The 21083-nt window shown below is 38.1% G+C and overlaps 1 protein-coding gene across 1 annotated transcript in view; it reads right to left on the bottom strand.

Annotated features, from left to right (window-relative positions):
• LOC136866497 (dipeptidase 1-like) overlaps positions 1 to 21083 on the bottom strand; it is an 852481-nt gene that overhangs the window by 19108 nt on the left and 812290 nt on the right. The window contains exon 10 of the mRNA XM_067143524.2: positions 8697 to 8861. Within this exon, the coding sequence (XP_066999625.2) occupies positions 8760 to 8861 (102 nt within the window). The 3' untranslated portion in view covers positions 8697 to 8759. The remainder of the gene's footprint in view (positions 1 to 8696; positions 8862 to 21083) is intronic.

The following is a 21083-nucleotide window of genomic DNA, read 5'->3' as shown; positions in this document are numbered from 1 at the left end:
CAGCCGATACCCATAGGGATGTGTCCACGGTGCAGCGCCTGTGGCGAAGATGGTTGGCGCAGGGACATGTGGCACGTGCGAGGGGTCCAGGCGCAGCCCGAGTGACGTCAGCACGCGAGGATCGGCGCATCCGCCGCCAAGCGGTGGCAGCCCCGCACGCCACGTCAACCGCCATTCTTCAGCATGTGCAAGACACCCTGGCTGTTCCAATATCGACCAGAACAATTTCCTGTCGATTGGTTGAAGGAGGCCTGCACTCCCGGCGTCCGCTCAGAAGACTACCATTGACTCCACAGTATAGACGTGCACGCCTGGCATGGTGCCGGGCTAGAGCGACTTGGATGAGGGAATGGCGGAACGTCGTGTTCTCCGATGAGTCACGCTTCTGTTCTGTCAGTGATAGTCACCGCAGACGAGTGTGGCGTCGGCGTGGAGAAAGGTCAAATCCGGCAGTAACTGTGGAGCGCCCTACCGCTAGACAACGCGGCATCATGGTTTGGGGCGCTATTGCGTATGATTCTACGTCACCTCTAGTGTGTATTCAAGGCACGTTAAATGCCCACCGCTACGTGCAGCATGTGCTGCGGCCAGTGGCACTCCCGTACCTTCAGGGGCTGCCCAATGCTCTGTTTCAGCAGGATAATGCCCGCCCACACACTGCTCGCATCTCCCAACAGGCTCTACGAGGTGTACAGATGCTTCCATGGCCAGCGTACTCTCCGGATCTCTCACCAATCGAACACGTGTGGGATCTCATTGGTCGCTGTTTGCAAACTCTGCCCCAGCCTCGTACGGATGACCAACTGTGGCAAATGGTTGACAGAGAATGGAGAACCATCCCTCAGGACACCATCCGCACTCTTATTGACTCTGTACCTCGACGTGTTTCTGCGTGCATCGCCGCTCGCGGTGGTCCTACATCCTACTGAGTCGATGCCGTGCGCATTGTGTAACCTGCAAATCGGTTTGAAATAAACATCAATTATTCGTCCGTGCCATCTCTGTTTTTTCCCCAACTTTTATCCCTTTCGAACCACTCCTTCTTGGTGTTGCATTTGCTCTGTCAGTCAGTGTATATATAAGAAAACATAAAGGTCCAATAATACTGCCTTGAGGAATTCCCCTCTTAATTATTACAGGGTCAGATAAAGCTTTGCCTAATCTAATTCTCTGAGTTCTATTTTCTAGAAATATAGCCACCCATTCAGTCACTCTTTTTTCAAGTCCAATTGCACTCATTTTTGCCAGTAATCTTCCATGATCTACCCTATCAAATGCCTTAGATAGGTCAATCGCAATACAGTCCATTTGGCCTCCTGAATCCAGGATATCTGCTATAATTTGCTGAAATCCTTCAGTCGAATAACCTTTCCTAAACCCAAACTGCCTTCTGTCAAACCAATTATTAACTTTGCAAACATGTCTAATATAATCAGAAAGAATGCTTTCCCAAAGCTTACATGCAATGCATGTCAAACTGACTGGCCTGTAATTTTCAGCTTTATGCCTATCACCCTTACCTTTATACACAGGGGCTACTATAGCAACTCTCCATTCATTTGGTATAGCTCCTTCAGCCATGCCTGTTTTATCAGCCATATGGTACTGCCTAATAGTCCTAATTTTAATACCTTACTTTCTTTCACATTTATTTTTAACTACGACAAAAACAGCTTTGTGATCACTAATACCTTCTATTACTTCGGTTTCTCTACAGAGCTCATCTGGTTTTATCAGTACCACATCCAAAATATTCTTTCCTCTATACTAGACTTAACTAAAGTTGGCGTCTGACAGGTAAGGTTGGAGGGAGGAGCACTGCACGTGCCATTTCACGATGTTGCCACATTCCAGCATTCCTTTCTACATGCTCTTACCCCTCGCTTCGGGCTCACTTGTTCCCTCCTTCATTCTGACCGCTGTGATCTGTTGTAGACTACCTGGCCAAGCGGTGTCGTCCCATTTGCGATCACTCTTATACAAACAATCAGGTTCTTATCAGTGACAGTGAGAGGTTTGGCAACTCCCAGAAAGACGAGCTGCCCTGAAGTTTTATCTCCATGGCAATCGCAGTCGCCCCACCCTCGTTTCCATGGCAACCACACAGCCACTCCCTTTATCCCACCTCGGCAGGCAGTAAACGGACCTCCCTCTAAGAAATGTCAGACGCCAACTCTTATTATTAGCAGTATAGTTGCCTCCATCACTTTGTAAGCTCTATTAACCAAACTGAATAAAGTTGCTTTCTTCTGAGCTACAGGGTGGAAGATTCTGTTTCATGGTGTTAAATATCCGGCCTAGAAAGCTAAGAATAACGGCTGAGAGGATCCGTTGTGCTGACCACACGACACCTCACAATCTATACGCATTCGGGCTGAGCAGCGGTCGCTTGGTAGGCCATGACCCTTCAGGGCTGTTGCGCCATGGGGTTTGGTTTGGCATTAAATGTCTGAGTTGGTTTCCTGTAGATTTTAAAATAGAGATATTTAGTATCCAGAAATAATAATGATAATAATAAAGACCAAAATAAAAGTAATGGTGTGTAGTCAAACAAGGTCAGGTGAAGCAGGAAATATTAGATTAGGAAATGAAGTCTTAAAGGAAGTAGATGGATGTTGTTACTTTTTTTTTGCTAGGGGCTTTACGTCGCACTGACACAGATAGGTCTTATGGCGACGATGGGATAGGAAAGGCCTAGGAGTTGGAAGGAAGCGGCCGTGGCCTTAATTAAGGTACAGCCCCAGCATTTGCCTGGTGTGAAAATGGGAAACCACGGAAAACCATCTTCAGGGCTGCCGATAGTGGGATTCGAACCTCGAACTTACTATCTCCTGGATGCAAGCTCACAGCCGCGCGCCTCTACGTGCACGGTCAACTCGCCCGGTAAGAAATTTGCTCACTTCGAATATTGATATAGGAATTAGAAAGATGTTTTTTGAAGATTTTCATCTGGAGCGTGCAATTGTATGGAAGTGAAACATGGATGATACGTAGCTCAGAAAGAAAGAGAATGGAAGCTTTTGAAATGTGATATTATAGAAGAATGCTGAAGTTGAGGTGGGTAGATCGAATCACAAATGAAGAGATACTGAATCAGTTTGGTGAGAAGAGATTGATTTGGCTAAATATGATGAAAAGAAGGGATATGATGATAGGACATATCTTAAGACACCCCGGACTTCAGTTGGTTATTGAGGGAAGTGTGGGTGGTATGAGCAGTAGGGGTAGACTAAGGTATGAATATGGCAAGCAGATGTAGGATATGGTACTTACGTATAAATGAAGATTAGCACAGGATAGGGAAGCATTAAGAGCTACATCAAACCAGTCTATGGACTTATGTCTCAGACAACAACAAAAACAATTGTAATATCAAGGAAATTCAACGGGCTACTAGTTACGGATTCTAACATAAACTCAATAAAAGGTTCTATAAAATTGAGCTGTTCTAGTACTGTTGAACTACCGGTACTAGTTATTTGCTGGTCAATAATTTCAAAAATATTGTCAACATACCTGACCCAGAAGACAATACCTTTGATGCTGTTTAATATTTTGAGCTTTTCTATGTTATGTATATAAATCTCTACCAAAATTCCTGAAGCCAGAGCACCCCATTGTGAGACCTTATTGCTGGTATATATTGTTGTTGAAGGAAAGACAGTTATTGGATAGAACAAATCCTAGGATAGTCATGAATTCATCTATTTCATGTCTACTAAGTTTACTGTGTTGGTGGAAGTTGTCTTTAATTATATTCAAGGTAATTTTTAATGGGACATTTGAATACATATTAGTTACTAGCAAAATACCCGTGCTTCGCTACGGCTTTAAACTGACAGTTATTATTCAAAGTTTTACATTTTGGAGAGTCCACTGTCAGCTGAGCCTGTAAAATACATCCTCAGTTTGTATGTCAAACGGTTTGGGGGGTAATGTTTATTTATTTTCTGATCTAACAGTCATTTGAACCCCATGCAGAAGAATTGAAATGTTTTAAACCCTATCTTATTTAACAACTGAGTCGTCAAAGCGACCAACCTGTGAAATTTTGATTTTGTATGTTGAACAGTAATGGAGGAATTAATGCTTTCTAGGGGGGTGAATGTTTAAAAAATGTTTATTAACATCTAGGATATAGCAACCACCCTTCACGTAAAATTTTAAATTCGTGCCTGGAATGTTTTCGGAAGAATTGATGTTGTGCTTCTGAGAGACAACCATCATCTTAACCCCTCACGCGAGAAATATTTTGAAGTATACAATATTTTACACCTAGGACATAAAAGAAGAACCTTCTTGTAAAATTACAACTTCGTACATCAAATGGTTTTGGAGGGATGAATAATTTCATTTCCATAGCTAACCCCATTTAACACTTTAGGGGGGGAATGTTTAAAAATATTTCCTATTTTACACCTAGGATTTCAAATATACACTGCTATTTGGAATTTTGTCTTTGTATGTTAAACCCTTTCAGAGGAAGGAAGGAATGAATGAATGAATGAATGAATATACTGTATTTGTTTTTGGGCTTTAATCCCCATTTAAGTATCTGAGGGGTTAAATTTGTTTTAAACCTTCTGTTATTTAATGCCTTGAATATCATATGAAATTTTAACTTCGTAATTCAAACGGTAAATGCATACTTTTGTCATCATTCCTCACCCCTCCCCCCGTCGGAATCCCTTAGGGGTGTATTGTTTTAAGAGCACTTCTTATTTAAAAGCTATGACACAATTTTATGTTTATAGAGGGCATCACCAATCTCTGATGATGATCGAGATGAAACTTCCATTATTATTTAGGTCTAGTATATGTATTCATCTTGTGTAATTTGATTAGTAATTTGAGAGATTTGAATCTTTAAAAATTAGACATTCATCGTGCACAAGAATATATAGGTCTCACAGTCTCAAGAAATGTTCCTACAGTCATGAACTAAGTTTAAGAATATTTCAGTTAAACCCCTGAGTATTACAAATAAATTTCTTTGGCAATAAAAGAAGAGAAACTGGAAATTTGGTCGAGTAACTTGGCTGTTGTGAAGAGTTAGTTTTAGAACTTCAACAACTTCTACATGGTCAAAATCCTTATATATGTGAAATATTTTGAATTATATCATACTTGACATCTTAAACATCCAAAGTTCTTGTAAAATTACAAATTCATATGCTAAATGGTTTGGAGGGATGAATAATTTTGTCATGAGTCTACACCGTCCAACAAAAATCCCGTAGGGGTATATTTTTCAGACCTGTTATTATTTAAAATGTAAAACGTATAGGAGGAACCATCATGTGACATTTTAACCTCATATGTTAAGCAATTTCAGAGAAATTGATATTTTGTCATCGAGCCTCATACCCATCCCCAGACAAAACCCCTTGGAGGTGTATTGTTTTAAGACCACATTTAAAAACAATTCTATTACATATAGGAGCAGCCATCACGTTGAATATCAATCTAAAAAGTCGAACAGTTTCAGAGATATGAATACAGTAATTATGTTTTCAGGTCTTACCCTCCTGGTCAAAACACTTTAGGGGTGTACTATTTTAAGACTACTTGTTATTTAATATCTGAGACATACAAGACAAGCATCATGTGAAGTTTCAAGCTCATATGTTAAATGGTTTGAAAGAAATGAATATTTATGTTGTCAACTACACCCCTCCAGTCAAACCCCCTTGGGGGTGTATATTTTTAAGACCACTTTTTATTTAAAATCTATTCCATATAAGAGCAACCATAATGTGAAATTTCAATCTCAGGTCAGTTAGTTTTAAAGATATGAATATTTATGCTTTTAGGCTGCACCCTCCTGGTCAAAACCCCTTAGGGGTGAAGACCTCTTTTTATTTACAATTTAAGAGATATAGGTGCAACCATCATGTGAAATTTCAAACTCATATGCCAAACGGTTTGAGAGAAATGAATATTTATGTTGTCAGTCCCCCCACCCCCCATTTGAAACCCCTCAGCGGTGTATTATTTTAATATCACATTTTATGCAAAATTTAAGATAAATAGGAGCAACCATCATGTGAAATTTCAATCTCATATGTCAAACAGTTTCAGAGAAATTAATATTTTTGTTTTCAGATAATAACCCCCACTGAATTGTGTTTCTGAACTTGTTATTTAACATCTAGTTCATCAATCATTGAATGATATTTCAATTTTGTTTGGAAAACGGTTTCAGAGTAATGAATATTTTGGTTTTCTGCATTTTACCCCCGTTTCATCCCGTTAGAGGTGAAATTTTTTGAAACCCTTCTATAGTAGGTGCCTACATTGTAATAGCAATGTATCCCCAAAATTTCATTTGTTTATGTACAATAATTTTGCCTGGGCATTGATATACAATCTGTCAGAATATTGAAGGAATGGATGGTGTGAGAAGATTGTAGTCCGAAATTGTTGGAAATGTTGCAGAATTCAACTGAGTTATTACTAGAAGTTTTTTTTTTAAATGGATTAACTGTGGAGTTTTATATGTAGGGCTATTCCTGAAGTTAACTATAGGTCCAATGGAGGTTCCACCCTTGTGAATCCTTGGTAGTCTTCTCACTATATGAATTTTACTTGTAGGATATTTTTTTGACTCATATGAAGTAAGTAACATTCTGAAAAAAAAACAAAAAAAAACAAAAAAAAAACAAAAAAAACAAACCTATTTTTTATAGTCTTTTTTATGCTATATCACTGTAGTATTCCCCTTGTCTGCCTTTCTAACTACTACATTTCCAAAAGGCATTGCTGGAGCATTTCATTAAAATAAGTTCTAACTTTCAAGTATTAAAAGATATAAACAAAATTTAAACAAATGTTTCTACATTTCTTAACAATTTTCAATTAAAGAAAAGTATAATTTGATAGAATTGATTATGTTTTTTCAAGAACAAAACATATTACCATATTCTTTGTTTAATAATAATATTAATGTAAATGGCTGTATGTCCCACTAACTACTTTTGTGATTTTTGGAGACGCCGAAGTGCTGGAATTTAGTCCTGCAGGAGTTCTTTTACATACCAGTAAATCTACTGGCACGAGGCTGACGTATTTGAGCACCTTCAAATACCACTGGACTGAGCCAGGATTGAACTTAGCAAGCTGGGGTCTGAAGGCCAGCGCCTCAACTGTCTGAGCCACTCAGCTCGGTAATTCTTTGTTTATACTGTGATTTTTACAGGTGTGTTAGAGTTATTAAATGAAATAAGTTTCATAATGATAGATCCGTATTGAACTGTGATTACAATAGAGTAAATTAATGTATTATTTGGGTCCACCTTTTCAATACAAAATGTAAATAGTTTAAATTACATAAATGATTAGGGACTAGTTTCGACCTAGTACTAGGTCATCGTCAGCCTAAAGCAAAATTAAAACACAAAATATCGAGAAGAAATTAAACAATGTAAAGACACGTACGGTTTAATTTCTTCGATATTTTGTGTTTTAATTTTGCTTTAGGCTGACGATGACCTAGTACTAGGTCGAAACTAGTCCCTAATCATTTATGTAATTTAAACTATTTACATTTTGTATTGAAAAGGTGGACCCAAATAATACATTAATTTACTCTATTGTGTTAGAGTTATAACAGGTTTTCGACAGACTGAAGAGCTTTAAAGTTACACCAGTATAAGGTTAAGTTTAAGAAATTGTGAATGGAAGAGAATATTTGTCAAATACCTCTACATCTTCTGTTATCTTGATGAATATTTTTAAAACACAAAAATACAGTACAGATTTAGGGTATTGATTTGAATAAAAGTATGTATGCTCCATGTGGAAGAATGAGTATGATTTATTGTATCAGTCACAACTTTCAACTTTACTCTTTAACATGGAGTAACATGGACTGAGTGCTGGAATGGGGTCACTCAGCCTCATGAGAGTAACTGAGAAGCTGTTTGACATGAGAGGCAGCGGCTCTGGTCGTGAAAGTCAAGCAATACAGCTGAGGAAGTTATCATGGTGTTGTGGTGGTGTAGGGGAGGCAGAGAGGCAAAAATTTGAAGGACCTCACACACCTTTGACCACACACTGCCTTAGATGGTGGTGGTGATTATTGTATTAAGAGGAAGTACAACTAGGCAACCATCCTCAACACTGCCTTAGATCCAGAAGGAGCTTTGTCCAGAGTTCAGTGTCCCTGCAGACTAAACCAGAGACCTGGCATGAGTCGCTTCCTTCCTTCCTTCATTCCTTCCTTTCTTCCTAAAGAAGAACTGAGTAATGGGCATCAGTTAATGGTGTCCACATCTCCCTAGGTAGCTTCAAACCAGATAAATGCTTAACTACATAGATTCAAGATCAAACTAAGATTGTCAGGATTAGAAGTGCACCATTTGTTGCACCATGCTTTATTCAAATAAAATAGTTCTCCAATCAGTCTCTCGCCTAGTAACCAGGAGGTTTTCTTGATTTTACCCTGAAATTCTGGTGTGTGCAGTTGTGATGTATTGGATATCCCAGCTATTAGGAGGATAAAATAGTCTGAGAAATCTGACTTAATATTTGAGCAGTATAAACTGATAACACTATTTGAGAGTCTCTGAGCCTCTTTTATTCTCATTTTTGTAATCAGAGAGGCTTATCTGGGGAAGGGAGGAAAGATATGCACAAAAATATGCTGTGCGGCATTTCTTCATATGCAGTGGTTATCGAGGATGAATGGAACTTACCTGTTGATTTAAACTCCATTGGAGTGTTGGCCATCAGATCTGAAACACAGTCATCAGTCGTCATCACGTCTCTGGAAATCGACAATAGGTACGGCCATACACATCCTGAACTGGTATTCTTTCATCCAAAGGCTGTTCACCTTTCTCATGAAGTCTATCTCTTACCTGAAATATAATAAACATTTATAGCATTAAAACTATATTCTTTCTTGATTATGATTCTTGTTTTGTTATTCTATATATAATTTATTCTCATATTGAAGCATGAACAATCTATAACTGTACAAGGAGTGAGGACACCAATAGTGAAATTTTCTAATACCTTGGCCCTACCATAAATGACAAATGCAATCTTAAAAGTGAAATCTTGAGTAGAAATTCAGTCTGGCTGGAATGGTTCAAGGAGGATTTTTAGTGTGTTACATGACCAGAGGATTCCAGCCAGACTGAAAGAGAAAATTCATAAGTTAGTTATGAGAGCAGCACTCATATATGGAGTGGAAATGTGGGCTGTCACTAGAGGGCTGCTGCAAAAGATATATGTTGCAGAGATGAAGATGCTAGGATGTCAATATGGACTAACAGGGAAAGACAGAGAAAGGAATGAGACAGTCAGAGGAACATTAGGTGTGGGGGAAGCAAGAAGAAAAGTAAAGGAAGGAAGACTTAACTCCATGCTGACCTCCTGAACGATTTATGTAGTTAGGCTTACCGACTCAAGATTATTCCAGAAAGCCGATACATCCAGAACACACTCGGTCCAACCCTTTAGAAGTTTCTAGGATGACATCGGAAGGAGGGCTGGCACATTCACTTTTGGCTCGTCCTTCCTGAGTGGTAATGTAGATCGTGCGAGCGGCAGGTGGGGCCAATTGGCAGCAACATCATGCTCACAGACGGGGCTAAACTAACTCGCCCTCTCCTGCTCCCCAAAACAAAATGGCAAACATCCCGCAACACTACTTTAGAATACATACGTATGCTCTTTCTCGGTAACAGACTGCTTCTGCTTTAGGGACAATGTTTTATTTTGCACCAATCCTCCAGTGAAAATTTAGGAAAGTCTGCCTCCAGAAAAAACTCCATGTTGTACACATGGGCACCCGCAAGGGGGGACGTCTGCCCCCCTCCCCTGAATTCTTTTTTTTTTTTTTTTTTGCTAGCGGCTTTACGTCGCACCGACACAGATAGGTCTTATGGCGACGATGGGATAGGAAAGATCTAGGAGTTGGAAGGAAGCGGCCGTGGCCTTAATTAAGGTACAGCCCCAGCATTTGCCTGGTGTGAAAATGGGAAACCATGGAAAACCATCTTCAGGGCTGCCGATAGTGGGATTCGAACCTACTATCTCCTGGATGCAAGCTCACAGCCGCGCGCCTCTACGCGCACGGCCAACTCGCCCGGTCCCCCTGAATTCTAAGAAGGTTGATGTTCAATTTTTTAATATCATACTAGATTATTTTATGAAGTGAAGATACTGACAGTCATGTAATATCTGTTATAACCGCAAATTTCTGTAAACAATTTAATGTTGCTGACGTCATATTGGTTTTTATTTTGAAGAAAAATATTCTAATAGGCCACTAATGGAAACATTGCTTCAATTTCCAATATGGTTACACCTAACCTAGTGTTTGGTATGTTTCCTTTACATTAGTGGCGACTACCTACTTCTTTTGCCACCCCTTGTACGGTACCTTAGGAAATGACAATATGGGAAAGCACGTTCTGCATATATTTTACGACACTACCACACCTCTAGTGAAGCTGAACCCCTAAACCAAGGTCGTGCTTGCTCACTGGTAAGATATTAGTCCCGTAAGGTTGTGCTTACAAAGCTGATTATTTATTGTGCTCTCACCTAATTTTATGCTGTTTCATCACCGTGATCATGATTCGTGCTGTGAAATGCTGTATATTGTTAAAGGCGCGCAATAGTATGGTGGCTGATTTCTTGTGAACAAAGTGACAATTTCTATAATAGAATGGCAGCCTGCCATTATTCTTTTAGGTTCTTAACCTGTAGTGTTAAATCATCTACAATCAAATCTTTGTATAATAGTTCATTGATCCTGCAATATTTGTGTTGTTATCAAAGTGCCTATTATAGTGTGAAGTGATTTAGTGATTTTTATTTATTTAACTTCGGGGTTATAAATTATTACTAATAATCAAATGATTTAGCGACTTTTATGCATTAGTGATGTACATAAAACAGTTTTTCAGAAAGCCTAAACTTAGTAACTTAAGTGGAACTTCAAGTGGGGGATTGTTAATGAAGTGTTTCTGAAAGATGAAAGTGACAGGAAAGACATTGACATGTTATTAATACAGGAAAATATATGTGACACTCTTAAGTACGAATTATTGCTAAAACCATGGGCTCCACTAGTAATGTACGATTTTGAAGGTGATTTGTGAGCTGGAGCCAGCTGCGCTTTCAAACACCAGTGGTTGAAGGATTATTCTACGTGGCTATGCTATTTCTTGTGAAGTGAAGGGTGCTTTATGCCAAATATGTGTTCTGTTTAAGCCGAGCGTTAAAATAGGTCTTCAATGGCCATTGATTATGAAATCTTTCACAAGGACTTCAATGCCATCGACAAAAAGCATATAAAATCAAATTGGCATAAAGAATCATCAGAAAAGGTGAAAAACTTTGTGGATATCTATAAAGGAAGTCAACTCATGGTAGCTGATCATATCAATAGTAGGCTCCACCATCAGATTGAGTAAAATAGAAAGAAGCTGGAACAAATTTTGTCAATTATTATTTTCTGTGGCACCCATGATATCTCACTTCGCGGTAAACATCAGATAGCGGAGTGTTTCATGACTTATTGGAATTCCACCTGGAGACTGGAGATGCTGTACTTGCTGTACTAGAAGAACACCTCTCAAATTCTGCAAGAAATGCTAAGTACACTTCTCATCAAATTCAAAATGAAATCATAGGATTTTGTGAACGGGAATTACGGGAGATATTGGTTACAGAAGCAGATTCATGCAATGGCTTCTCTGTTATTGCTGACGAGGCAGCTGACATATCTGGAACCGAGGAGCTGTCTATTGGAATTCAGTTTGTCAAGAATATATATAGTGATGATTTGAAAGTATGTGAAGAATTCCTTTGGAAGAAATGAATGCCAGGTCAGTCGCAACATCAAGTTTGAATTTTTTAACAAGCTCTGGTCTGGATTTATCCAAACTATGATGTCAAGGATATGACAGTTGTGCTACAATGGCAGGACATGAAGGTGTTACAAAATTAATACAAGATAGGTTTGTATTGTATTGAACTGATCATACAGTTATATGGGCCATGTCAATAATCATATTTACAGTAACAAAGGATAAAGCAGTAATATGCCTGCCATGAGGAATAAAGATAAATATACAATCTAGTAATGAAGCACAGATAAACAGAAAAATGATACATAAGTTAATTTTCAAGAGGTAAGTATTCTTGAATAGAATAGAAACAATGGTTTGAAACAAATTTGAATAATTCTTTCTTAAATTTTGAACATGGTTTTATGCACTTAATGAAGTCTGGCAATTTATATTAAAAAAATTCACTTCTGCACAACTCAAACTTGATTCATAAAGCTTAGTTTTGTGTGGTTCTATGTGCAGACTTTATCTATTTTTAGTATTAGACCTATGTACTGTACCGGTTACGACCCGTACATGAGTATTTTTTGAGTATAAATTACATTTAATTACCACGCGTAATGTTCTGAGCACGCCTGGTTTGTTTACCGCCAGCGGGGCAAGCAAGCGAGTGAAGGACAGCTGTGAGCTGTGACGTAGCCACAGGGGCTAGTTAGACCACCCGCCCGCCACATCATGTGTTCCCATCCTGGACTCGTATATTCTAGATTCCACGTCACATCTTCCCGAATGTTCGACGGGGAAAATTTTGTAACTCCCGTAATAATTGTGCTAGCGGCTTGAGCGATATGTCATCTTGTTTGGAATCACCTGAACGTCGCAATGCTCAAGTTTCAAGTAAATCCATCAAAGGGTTCAGGAGATATTCAGTCAAGCCGTATTGTGACGTAGACGCCCCGGATCAAATAAAAGGAGGGCCCACTGTAGCATGTTCACTCAGTTACAGCTGAGTAGTCAGCGTGGACACTCTCGCTGCTACTATCGTCGTGTAGTGACAGTCCCGACGAGGAATTCTGTAATTTTCTAAGTTTTCATAAAGTGAACTTGTATTTTCTTCGAGTGTGGGAGAACGAATTCTTCCAAGTATTCTCAAGTGGACTTGCAATATTTCGAGTGTTAAGGAACATTTTCTAAGTCTTCATAATTAAACTTACAATATTTACGGGTGTTCGAGACTGGAACTTTTCCAATTATTCACGAAATAGACTTGTATTATTTACGTGTGTTAAACACATAATTGAACTTGTATTATTTACATATGTTAAAGAACAAATTCTTCATAAATTGAACCTACAATATTTGCGAGTGTTAAGAGACTCATTCCTCTAATAAACAGTGACTTATAAATTTCGCCAGTGATAGACTGTAAATTTATTCATGTGGATGGACTTGTGTTTTCGTACATGTTCACTCAAAGACTTGTACATTCACCAGTGTTGATTCAAAGACTTATAAATTTTGCCAGTGATAGACTGTAAATTTATTAATGTGGATGGACTTGTGTTTTTCGTACATGTTCACTCAAGGACTTGTACATTTGCCAGTGTTGATTCAAAAACTTTATAAATTTTGCCAGTGATGAACTTTAAATCTATTCAAATTTTCATGTGGATGGACTTATGTTTTTCGTCCATGTTCATTCAAAGACTTGTACCTTCGCCAGTGGTGAACTTTAAATTTGGTTATAGTTTCATGAGAAGGGACTTGTGTTTTTTCGCCAGTATTTATTCAGAACAGAGACATATCATGTTATGAGTGTTAAATTTTGAAAATCTTGACAAATAATAACCAGTGACTTCGCTAATAGGTTAATCACCCAAGGTTTTTATGAACTCAGATTTATCAGTACTGCGAGTGACCTTGGAGACATCAACCCTCTCAGTCACATTGGACTGAGGTAGCAAATGATTATCTGCAACATCACCAGGATCATCGGGGTTCAACCTGGGCCTCGAAAGTTTGAGGCATCTCTACCTTCTACCAACCCAGACAGTCCAGCCGCTTCTGTACAGAGTCCCTGGAATCTTCTGGAACGTTTTCCAACCTGCTCGGCTTGGTGAACTGGAGAATCCGAGCCATATTATAGGACTATGTGGAAGACAACTTATATCTACCTGGAGGTGATGTGCAATTTCATGTCTTATATGAATAAACTCATGTTCAGTCAAAGTCAAAGTTTTCTTGTAGATAGGACCCTACCTTCTGTACCGAGCCCTAGCTACTAGTCACCCAGTTTTTGCCCTGAGAACTATATAGTTGCTTATTTTAAAATATAATCTGAGAGTCGGGCTCTTTTACCAGTACAGTACATCTGAGTTTATGGTGAAACTGATTACATTCTCTTTCATATATACAAGTGTTTGGAAGATATAAAGGTTAGGTAATGGTAAAATAGAATAAAGTTTAAAATATTTCTTGCAGGTTGTCTTCCTGCCAACACCGGCCATTCCTCTAATCATTTTCTTTTGTAACTTAAAGATGACTTCTCTATTCATGAATACCCCCAGTAAATGATTCCATAGGTTAGTATAGGATGGGCATATGCAAAATACATTATTCGACAAGCCTCTTAAATTAAAACTATTTTTCGAAGATATTATCACAAAATAAATTATACTTCGTCTTTTCCCTATAAACTCTGTATGCTTTTCCCAGGTTAATGATCCATCGATCCACAAGCCAGAAACTTTGTTGATGATGAGTACTCAACTATGGTCTCTCCAAATGATATTGGAAAAATTTCTGTATTTAGATTAATCTTATGATGAAATCTTATCACAAAAGTTTTCTGTTTACTTAAGATTAATTTATATCTTCAAGCCAGCTCAGGATATTACTCACCACATTGCCTGCCTTTAATTCTAACCCTACAGAACTTTTATGGGCTACAAAAACAGTAACATCAATTGCAAATAAAGTTAACTGCGCTCCTTGCATATTATCGACAATTTGGACTATATCATTGATAAATGAAAATGAAAACCTACAACCTGTTTTCCAGTCATTGACCGGGTCAGGAATGTAATGAATGAAACATATATAGCCTGTTATTACAGTGGGGTTGCCACTCCCAAGGTGATTTATTAATGAGTGATAAATGCTATGAAATGAGAATGGAAAGTGTTGCTGGAATGAAAGATGACAGGGAAAACCGGAGTACCCGGAGAAAAACCTGTCCTGCCTCCGCTTTGTCCAGCACAAATCTCACATAGAGTGACCAGGATTTGAACCACGGTATCCAGCGGTGAGAGGCCGACGTGCTGCCGTCTGAGCCATGGAGGCTCCATCATTGATAAATACCGTACTAAAATAATAATGGTCCTAAAACTGACCACTGTGGAACACCATGATCTACGGTTTGTTTCAGGCACAGGAATACACATTTTTAATTTCATTTTTGCTCAAATCAGTACTAGCATATGATATTTCAACAATCTGTTCTGTATCCCCTAAAAGTGATTTGAACCAGTTATAGGCCATTCCCTGAACTTCATACATGTATAAGTCTAAGAAAATACCTAAACATGCACCCTTCCCATCTAGTGTGTCATATATCTGTTCAATAAAGTTAATGAATGCTGTGGTAGTAGATGTATTTTTATGAAAGCCAACTTGGCAACCAGCTAATATATTATGCTTCTCTAAGAATGATAGTAGTCTATCGTACATAATTCTTTCCAGTATTTTGGAGAATACAGATGGGAGGCAGACAGGTCTATATTTACCAGCATCTTATTCATTGCCCTTTTTATGTATCAGAACAACTTTAGTTACCTTGAATTTTTCTGGAAATTTACCAGCTGTTAGTGACAAACTTATTAAATAACAGACAGGCTTCATTATGTAGTGGTAACAACATTTAATAAGGTAGTTTGAATAAACATCTAAACCGGACAATTTCTTATTACCCATTTGTCTTATTATTTTCTCTATATCTTGCTCAGTCGCAGGAGTAAGAAACACAGATGATACATTCCTATGAATTGCATTCAAGTTTGTTCTTATCATTGATGTTTGAAAATTTTCCATTAAACTCAAAACTGGTTCTAGAAAATACTGGTAGTTACTAAAGATTTCTGCAACTTCTTCTGGATCACTGACTTCCTTCCCCATATTTGTAAGAGTAATATTCTTTTTTTGTTGGAACTAAAGTACCTTTCTCCCTTTTAATAATGTTCCACATACATTTAGACCTGTTTTTAACTCATTTTCATTATGCAATGTTTTGGCGGCCTTCAAAACTTCTATAAATATGTTCTTACATTTTTTTATAATAATCCTTCAATTCAGATGTGGTACTACTCCCTTTCACACATTTGTTTAAAAATCTTAATCGTCTAATTCCTGTTGTAATCCACCCATTCCCTTACAATTACTCTTTTGACTGGTATTGCCACTTCATGATAATAGCTGAATGAACCTAAAAACCCACTGAATTCCTCACTAGTTGAGTTATTTCTATGTACACTTTCCTAAGTTTCCTTGGTCAATAACTGATTAAAATCAGTGGCATGCACTGAACCCCATCTACCCCAGCGTTGCTGGGGTAAATAACTTTGTATTTATATTTTCTTATTGTTCCTTAGAACGCTTTTTAAAAAGTTTAAAAAACTGCTAATATTTAAGCCAAGTACAGCTGTCTTGACGATCTGCTCGCACTACTGCAGTTCAGCTCAGCCTACGAGCTGGGTTTCCTTGCCGGCGTGAAAGAGAGCTACCCAAGCAAAATTTAAGTTCCTTAGATAACACATGCACTTGAAGCTTTCTTGTCCTGGGTGGGAGGCGTGGCTGTCGCCCCTCCCCTGACAGCAATTTAGGGTGACAGGCCAGCTAGCTTAGGTAGGGCCGGTTAGTTTTAATACTTGACACTCGACGTGTTCAGCGCCACACACTAGAGGCTACAATTAAAATATCAACAAGTTAACAGTATAGCCACTTACACATCATCCCGCTAATAAAAATAGAGCCTGTTTATGAAATCAATTGTAATATAAAAGAATATATTTTATTTTATTTTTGGATTTCGGCATGTATAAATTTTTTCAAGCAATTCATTGATGGCACGTGTACAGTATGTTTTCTGATTTATTTATTTATCTATATTGTGTCAGAAGCATACATAAGTTTAAAATTAAATATAATGGATAAACATAAAATATAATATAAATACTTAAATGACGAAGAGCCACATTAAACTATGTGAGGCCAAAACCTTGTGACTTCAAGTGCATTTGGCTTCACTTTAACCAGGTCTTCTGTTGTGCAGCTGAATGGGCATGAACTACACTGCAGCAAATGGACTGTGGTCTGCTCTTCTCCACATACACACAAGGTACTGTCCACTTCGAAACCCCATTTCTTCTGGTTTATCCTGCATCGCGTAACACCAAAGCGCAGTCTATTCAGTGCTCTCCAATTCATCCAATCTGTAACATGGCCAGGAAGGAGTTCCTCTTTTGGGCCATTGACTGATATTTGTATGTTGACTCCTGACGCACCATTCTTGAATTCTTGCTTGCTGCGCTGTTCCTGCAAGTGTTTCGGTTACTCTCAAGAAGCTTTTCCTAGACTTAAGGCACTGGCGTGGTGGCTCATATCCAAACAAAGGGTGGGCTTCAGATGTCAACATCTTTCTCTTTTCTTTCTTGGCTGCTACTTCACGGTGGATATTGGGAGGTGCTATCCCTGCAAGGCAATACACTTTTTCCAAAGGTATAGGTCTCAAACATCCAGTAATAATGCGGCAGGTTTCGTTGAGTGCTACATCAACTGCTTTGGCATGGCAAGATATGTACCACACCGGGCATGCATATTCAGCTGCGGAATAGCAGAGCGAAAGGGCAGATGTCCTCACTGTGTCTGGTTGTGCTCCCCAAGATGTTCTAGTTAGCTTCCACACAATATTGTTTCTAGCAGCCACTTTCTGCTTGATGTTCAAACAATGTTTTCTGTAGGTTAAGGCATGATCCAGAGTGACTCCGAGGTACTTCGGGGTAGGATTGTGTTGTAATGCTATGCCTTGCTAAGTGACCTTCAGAGTTCGGGAAACTTCTCTGTTGTTTTCCGATAGTCGTAGAAAAATATTTAGATTGTCCAACATGAACACAGAGATAAGCGAATGTTGTATTTGGTTGTCTGTAATGGTGGTATACAGGGTGAAGCAAAATTTGCGCACTCGGGCGTCGCAGCGCGACTCCTCACATACCAGCAATAAAAAAATGTCTCTCACAAAAGTTCATCTAATATGTGCTGACAGAGGTAGTTACCGTACATGTGGTTACAGTGTTGCCAGATCGCCACTCTTCAACGTCCTTTTTCTGCCGGATATACTCACAGGACAAACTTTTGTGAGAGACTTTTTTTATTGCTGGCATGTGAGAAGTTGCGCTGCGACGCCCGAGTGCGCGAATTTGGTTTACTCTGTATAGTGAATTTTTGTAGTGTTCCTCTTGGATTACAGGTGGAGTTTTTGTGAATTCTATGCCATTATTCATTAATATAATATGTGTTATGCATCCTGACACTGTAGATTAAGTTATGATGGTGTCATAGCTGCCGTGAACATCAATTTGAAATATGTGCGAGTGTGTAGTGGAAAATATTCTTGAAAGGCCTTTCTCAGGTAGACCTTTCTACGAAAAATGCAGCCTTATAAAAGAAGGTAGGCTAACTCCAGATTTACCAGGCTTAACAAAACAAGTAAAAACAAGCAAAATATCATCTCGGTTCTCGGAGGAATTCTTCAAGAGGCACCAAACTCTCTTTCACATTACAAATCTTGACTGGATTTGAATCCCCCTTCCCGACTGCAGAATACCAGCTACTGGGCAAATATGCAGCTGAGTTCACCTCCAAAAATCATTCATGTGAGTTATAATTTCAAAAGTTCTTTAATACCTAAAATTTATTTATTTATTTATTTATTTATTTATTTATTTATTGTTTGTTTGTTTGTTTGTTTGTTTGTTTGTTTGTTTGTTTGTTTGTTTGTGTGTTTGGTCTGTTTGCTTGTTATATTTTCACTTACTTATCAAGTGAGTTCATAAAATGGTAATGTTGACTTTAGAGAGTGTAGTGGGCTACGATTGCTTATATTTAAAAAAAACATTTTTGCAGCTGGGGTAATGAATATGTTCACCGCAAGTCATTTGTTAAAATATGAAATATTTTCCTTGTTACCCAATCTATTTCTCTGTAAATGGCATTGTTATTTAAATTATGGTTTCCTAGTACAGTACCTTAAAATTTAGATGCACAATTTGAGCAAAATGATCTGAAAAACTTATATCATAAACTTCTGTTTCATAATTCCAATTTTCCTTATTTAGTACAATTTGATCTACTGCTGACTTGGTATCCCCAGACAGTGCTGGATTAAGGTGTTTGGGGGCCCTAGGCTATTTAAAAATGTGGGGCCCCTTCTTCATAACATCACGTACGACTAGCATACTGAAGTCGTTATAGAACTACTTGCACTTAAATTGATGATAGGGAAGTATTGAAATAGACTACAATTTTTCTCTATTTTTCATGTTAATATTTCATAATGCCAAAACATATTTTACATTCGCCTCACCATCACTATCAAATCAACATACAAAACAGAACTTATGTTTTTTGGCACCACTAGGATATTTTCTATCAATTTTACAAAAATATTACAATTGTAACTTACGAATGGTTCAATAATCAGAGGTGAAGTGGAAGTTCTCTTCCTGATGCAAAGATATAGTATACATGCACATTCCACCATGCTTCCCCTGTCCCCTCCTGCTCACTTCCTAGACCTCTTCACCCCCTTCCCCCTGTGCCTGTACTCGCAAGCTGCCAGATTTAAATTTTCGTCAACAATAACCTTTACAATAATTACAGTGCGTAAGTAGCGAGGATTCGTGTCTCTGGACAGTAATTGATTCTAACAGTGATGAAATACTAATGCGGACAGCTGATAAGAAGGAAAAAAGAGTGCGTGTTCGATATTTTGTGAGCGTAAATATTCATATACATGCACGGAGGTGGAGCAGCAGGCCTTTTTATACAATTTTAGGTTCGGTCAAGGGCTGGGGCCCCTTGGCACGTGGGGCCCGGCGCTGCAGCCCCTTTAGCCCCCCTCTTAATCTGGCCCTGTCCTCAGATATTCTAGTTGGTTGATTTACAACTCTCTTTGAACCATACAAGGAAAGCAACATTTCTAGTGTTTGCTTATCTTGCCCGGGATTATTCTCTAAAAAATTTACATTAAAGTCACCCATGATTGTTACATTCTTGTTCTTGTTCTGTAGGTCATCTAAAATAATTTCAATATTATTATAAAAACTTTCAACATTACTAGAAGGATTTCTATAAATGCATATATGTATTAACTTATAGTCCACTACTTCAACAAAGCTAGCCTCAAAATGCTCCTCTACATTCAGATACTGAAATTTATCCAACTGCTTACATTTGAGATTATTATTTACATATATACATGAACCTCCACACTTCATTTTCTTGCTTGCAAGAGTATAACCTTCTAATGCAAAGTTTGTAATTCATCTTCTACCAACCAATGCTCAGTTAAACATAAAAAAAAATCATACCCTTGTAGATTACACTACGTAATAAAAAATTGTTTATGTTTATTTCTTTGTGTTTATTGTATAAAACCAACGTGCTGAATGCGAATATGCTGTTAGTTTTTTAAAATGTCGATACTTTTTGATATTTTAATGGTTTGTGAAAAATTTTGAATTTACCACTTTTTCTGGCAGTCGTAGTTCTTCAAGGTGATCACCACTAGATTGTTTTAATGTGATGGTCCATCAGTATTGGCAGGTATTGGTATACATCTGGAAAGGTTCAATATATCCACTTCTTTAAATAGCCACCTGTATGTATCGATATATATCAATATTTTTCACAAATATCTTCCTGTCATTTGTGAATGTAGATCCAGTTCTGTGGTTATAAGTAATGTCGAATTGTTGTCTTTTACATAAAAACAATATATATACAATTCTCCACCTTATCAATACGAGTTTATTTTACATTACAAATATTCAAGACTAGTTTCGACCCCTATGGGGTCATCCTCAGTTGACAATTGTAAATTGTTCATAAAAACATCACATAGTAAAAGTTAGACTAGTTTAGGCTAATCATTAATGTTTGGTGTGTCTAATACATGACTAGTATGCATTGTTCATAAAGACACATATTACCTTGCTGCTA

The sequence above is a fragment of the Anabrus simplex genome, chromosome 3 (assembly GCF_040414725.1).
Source record: "Anabrus simplex isolate iqAnaSimp1 chromosome 3, ASM4041472v1, whole genome shotgun sequence".
Classification (NCBI taxonomy): Eukaryota; Metazoa; Arthropoda; class Insecta; order Orthoptera; family Tettigoniidae; genus Anabrus; species Anabrus simplex.
The sequence above is the reverse complement of the archived record's forward strand: the minus strand, read 5'-3'. Positions and strand labels throughout refer to the sequence as shown.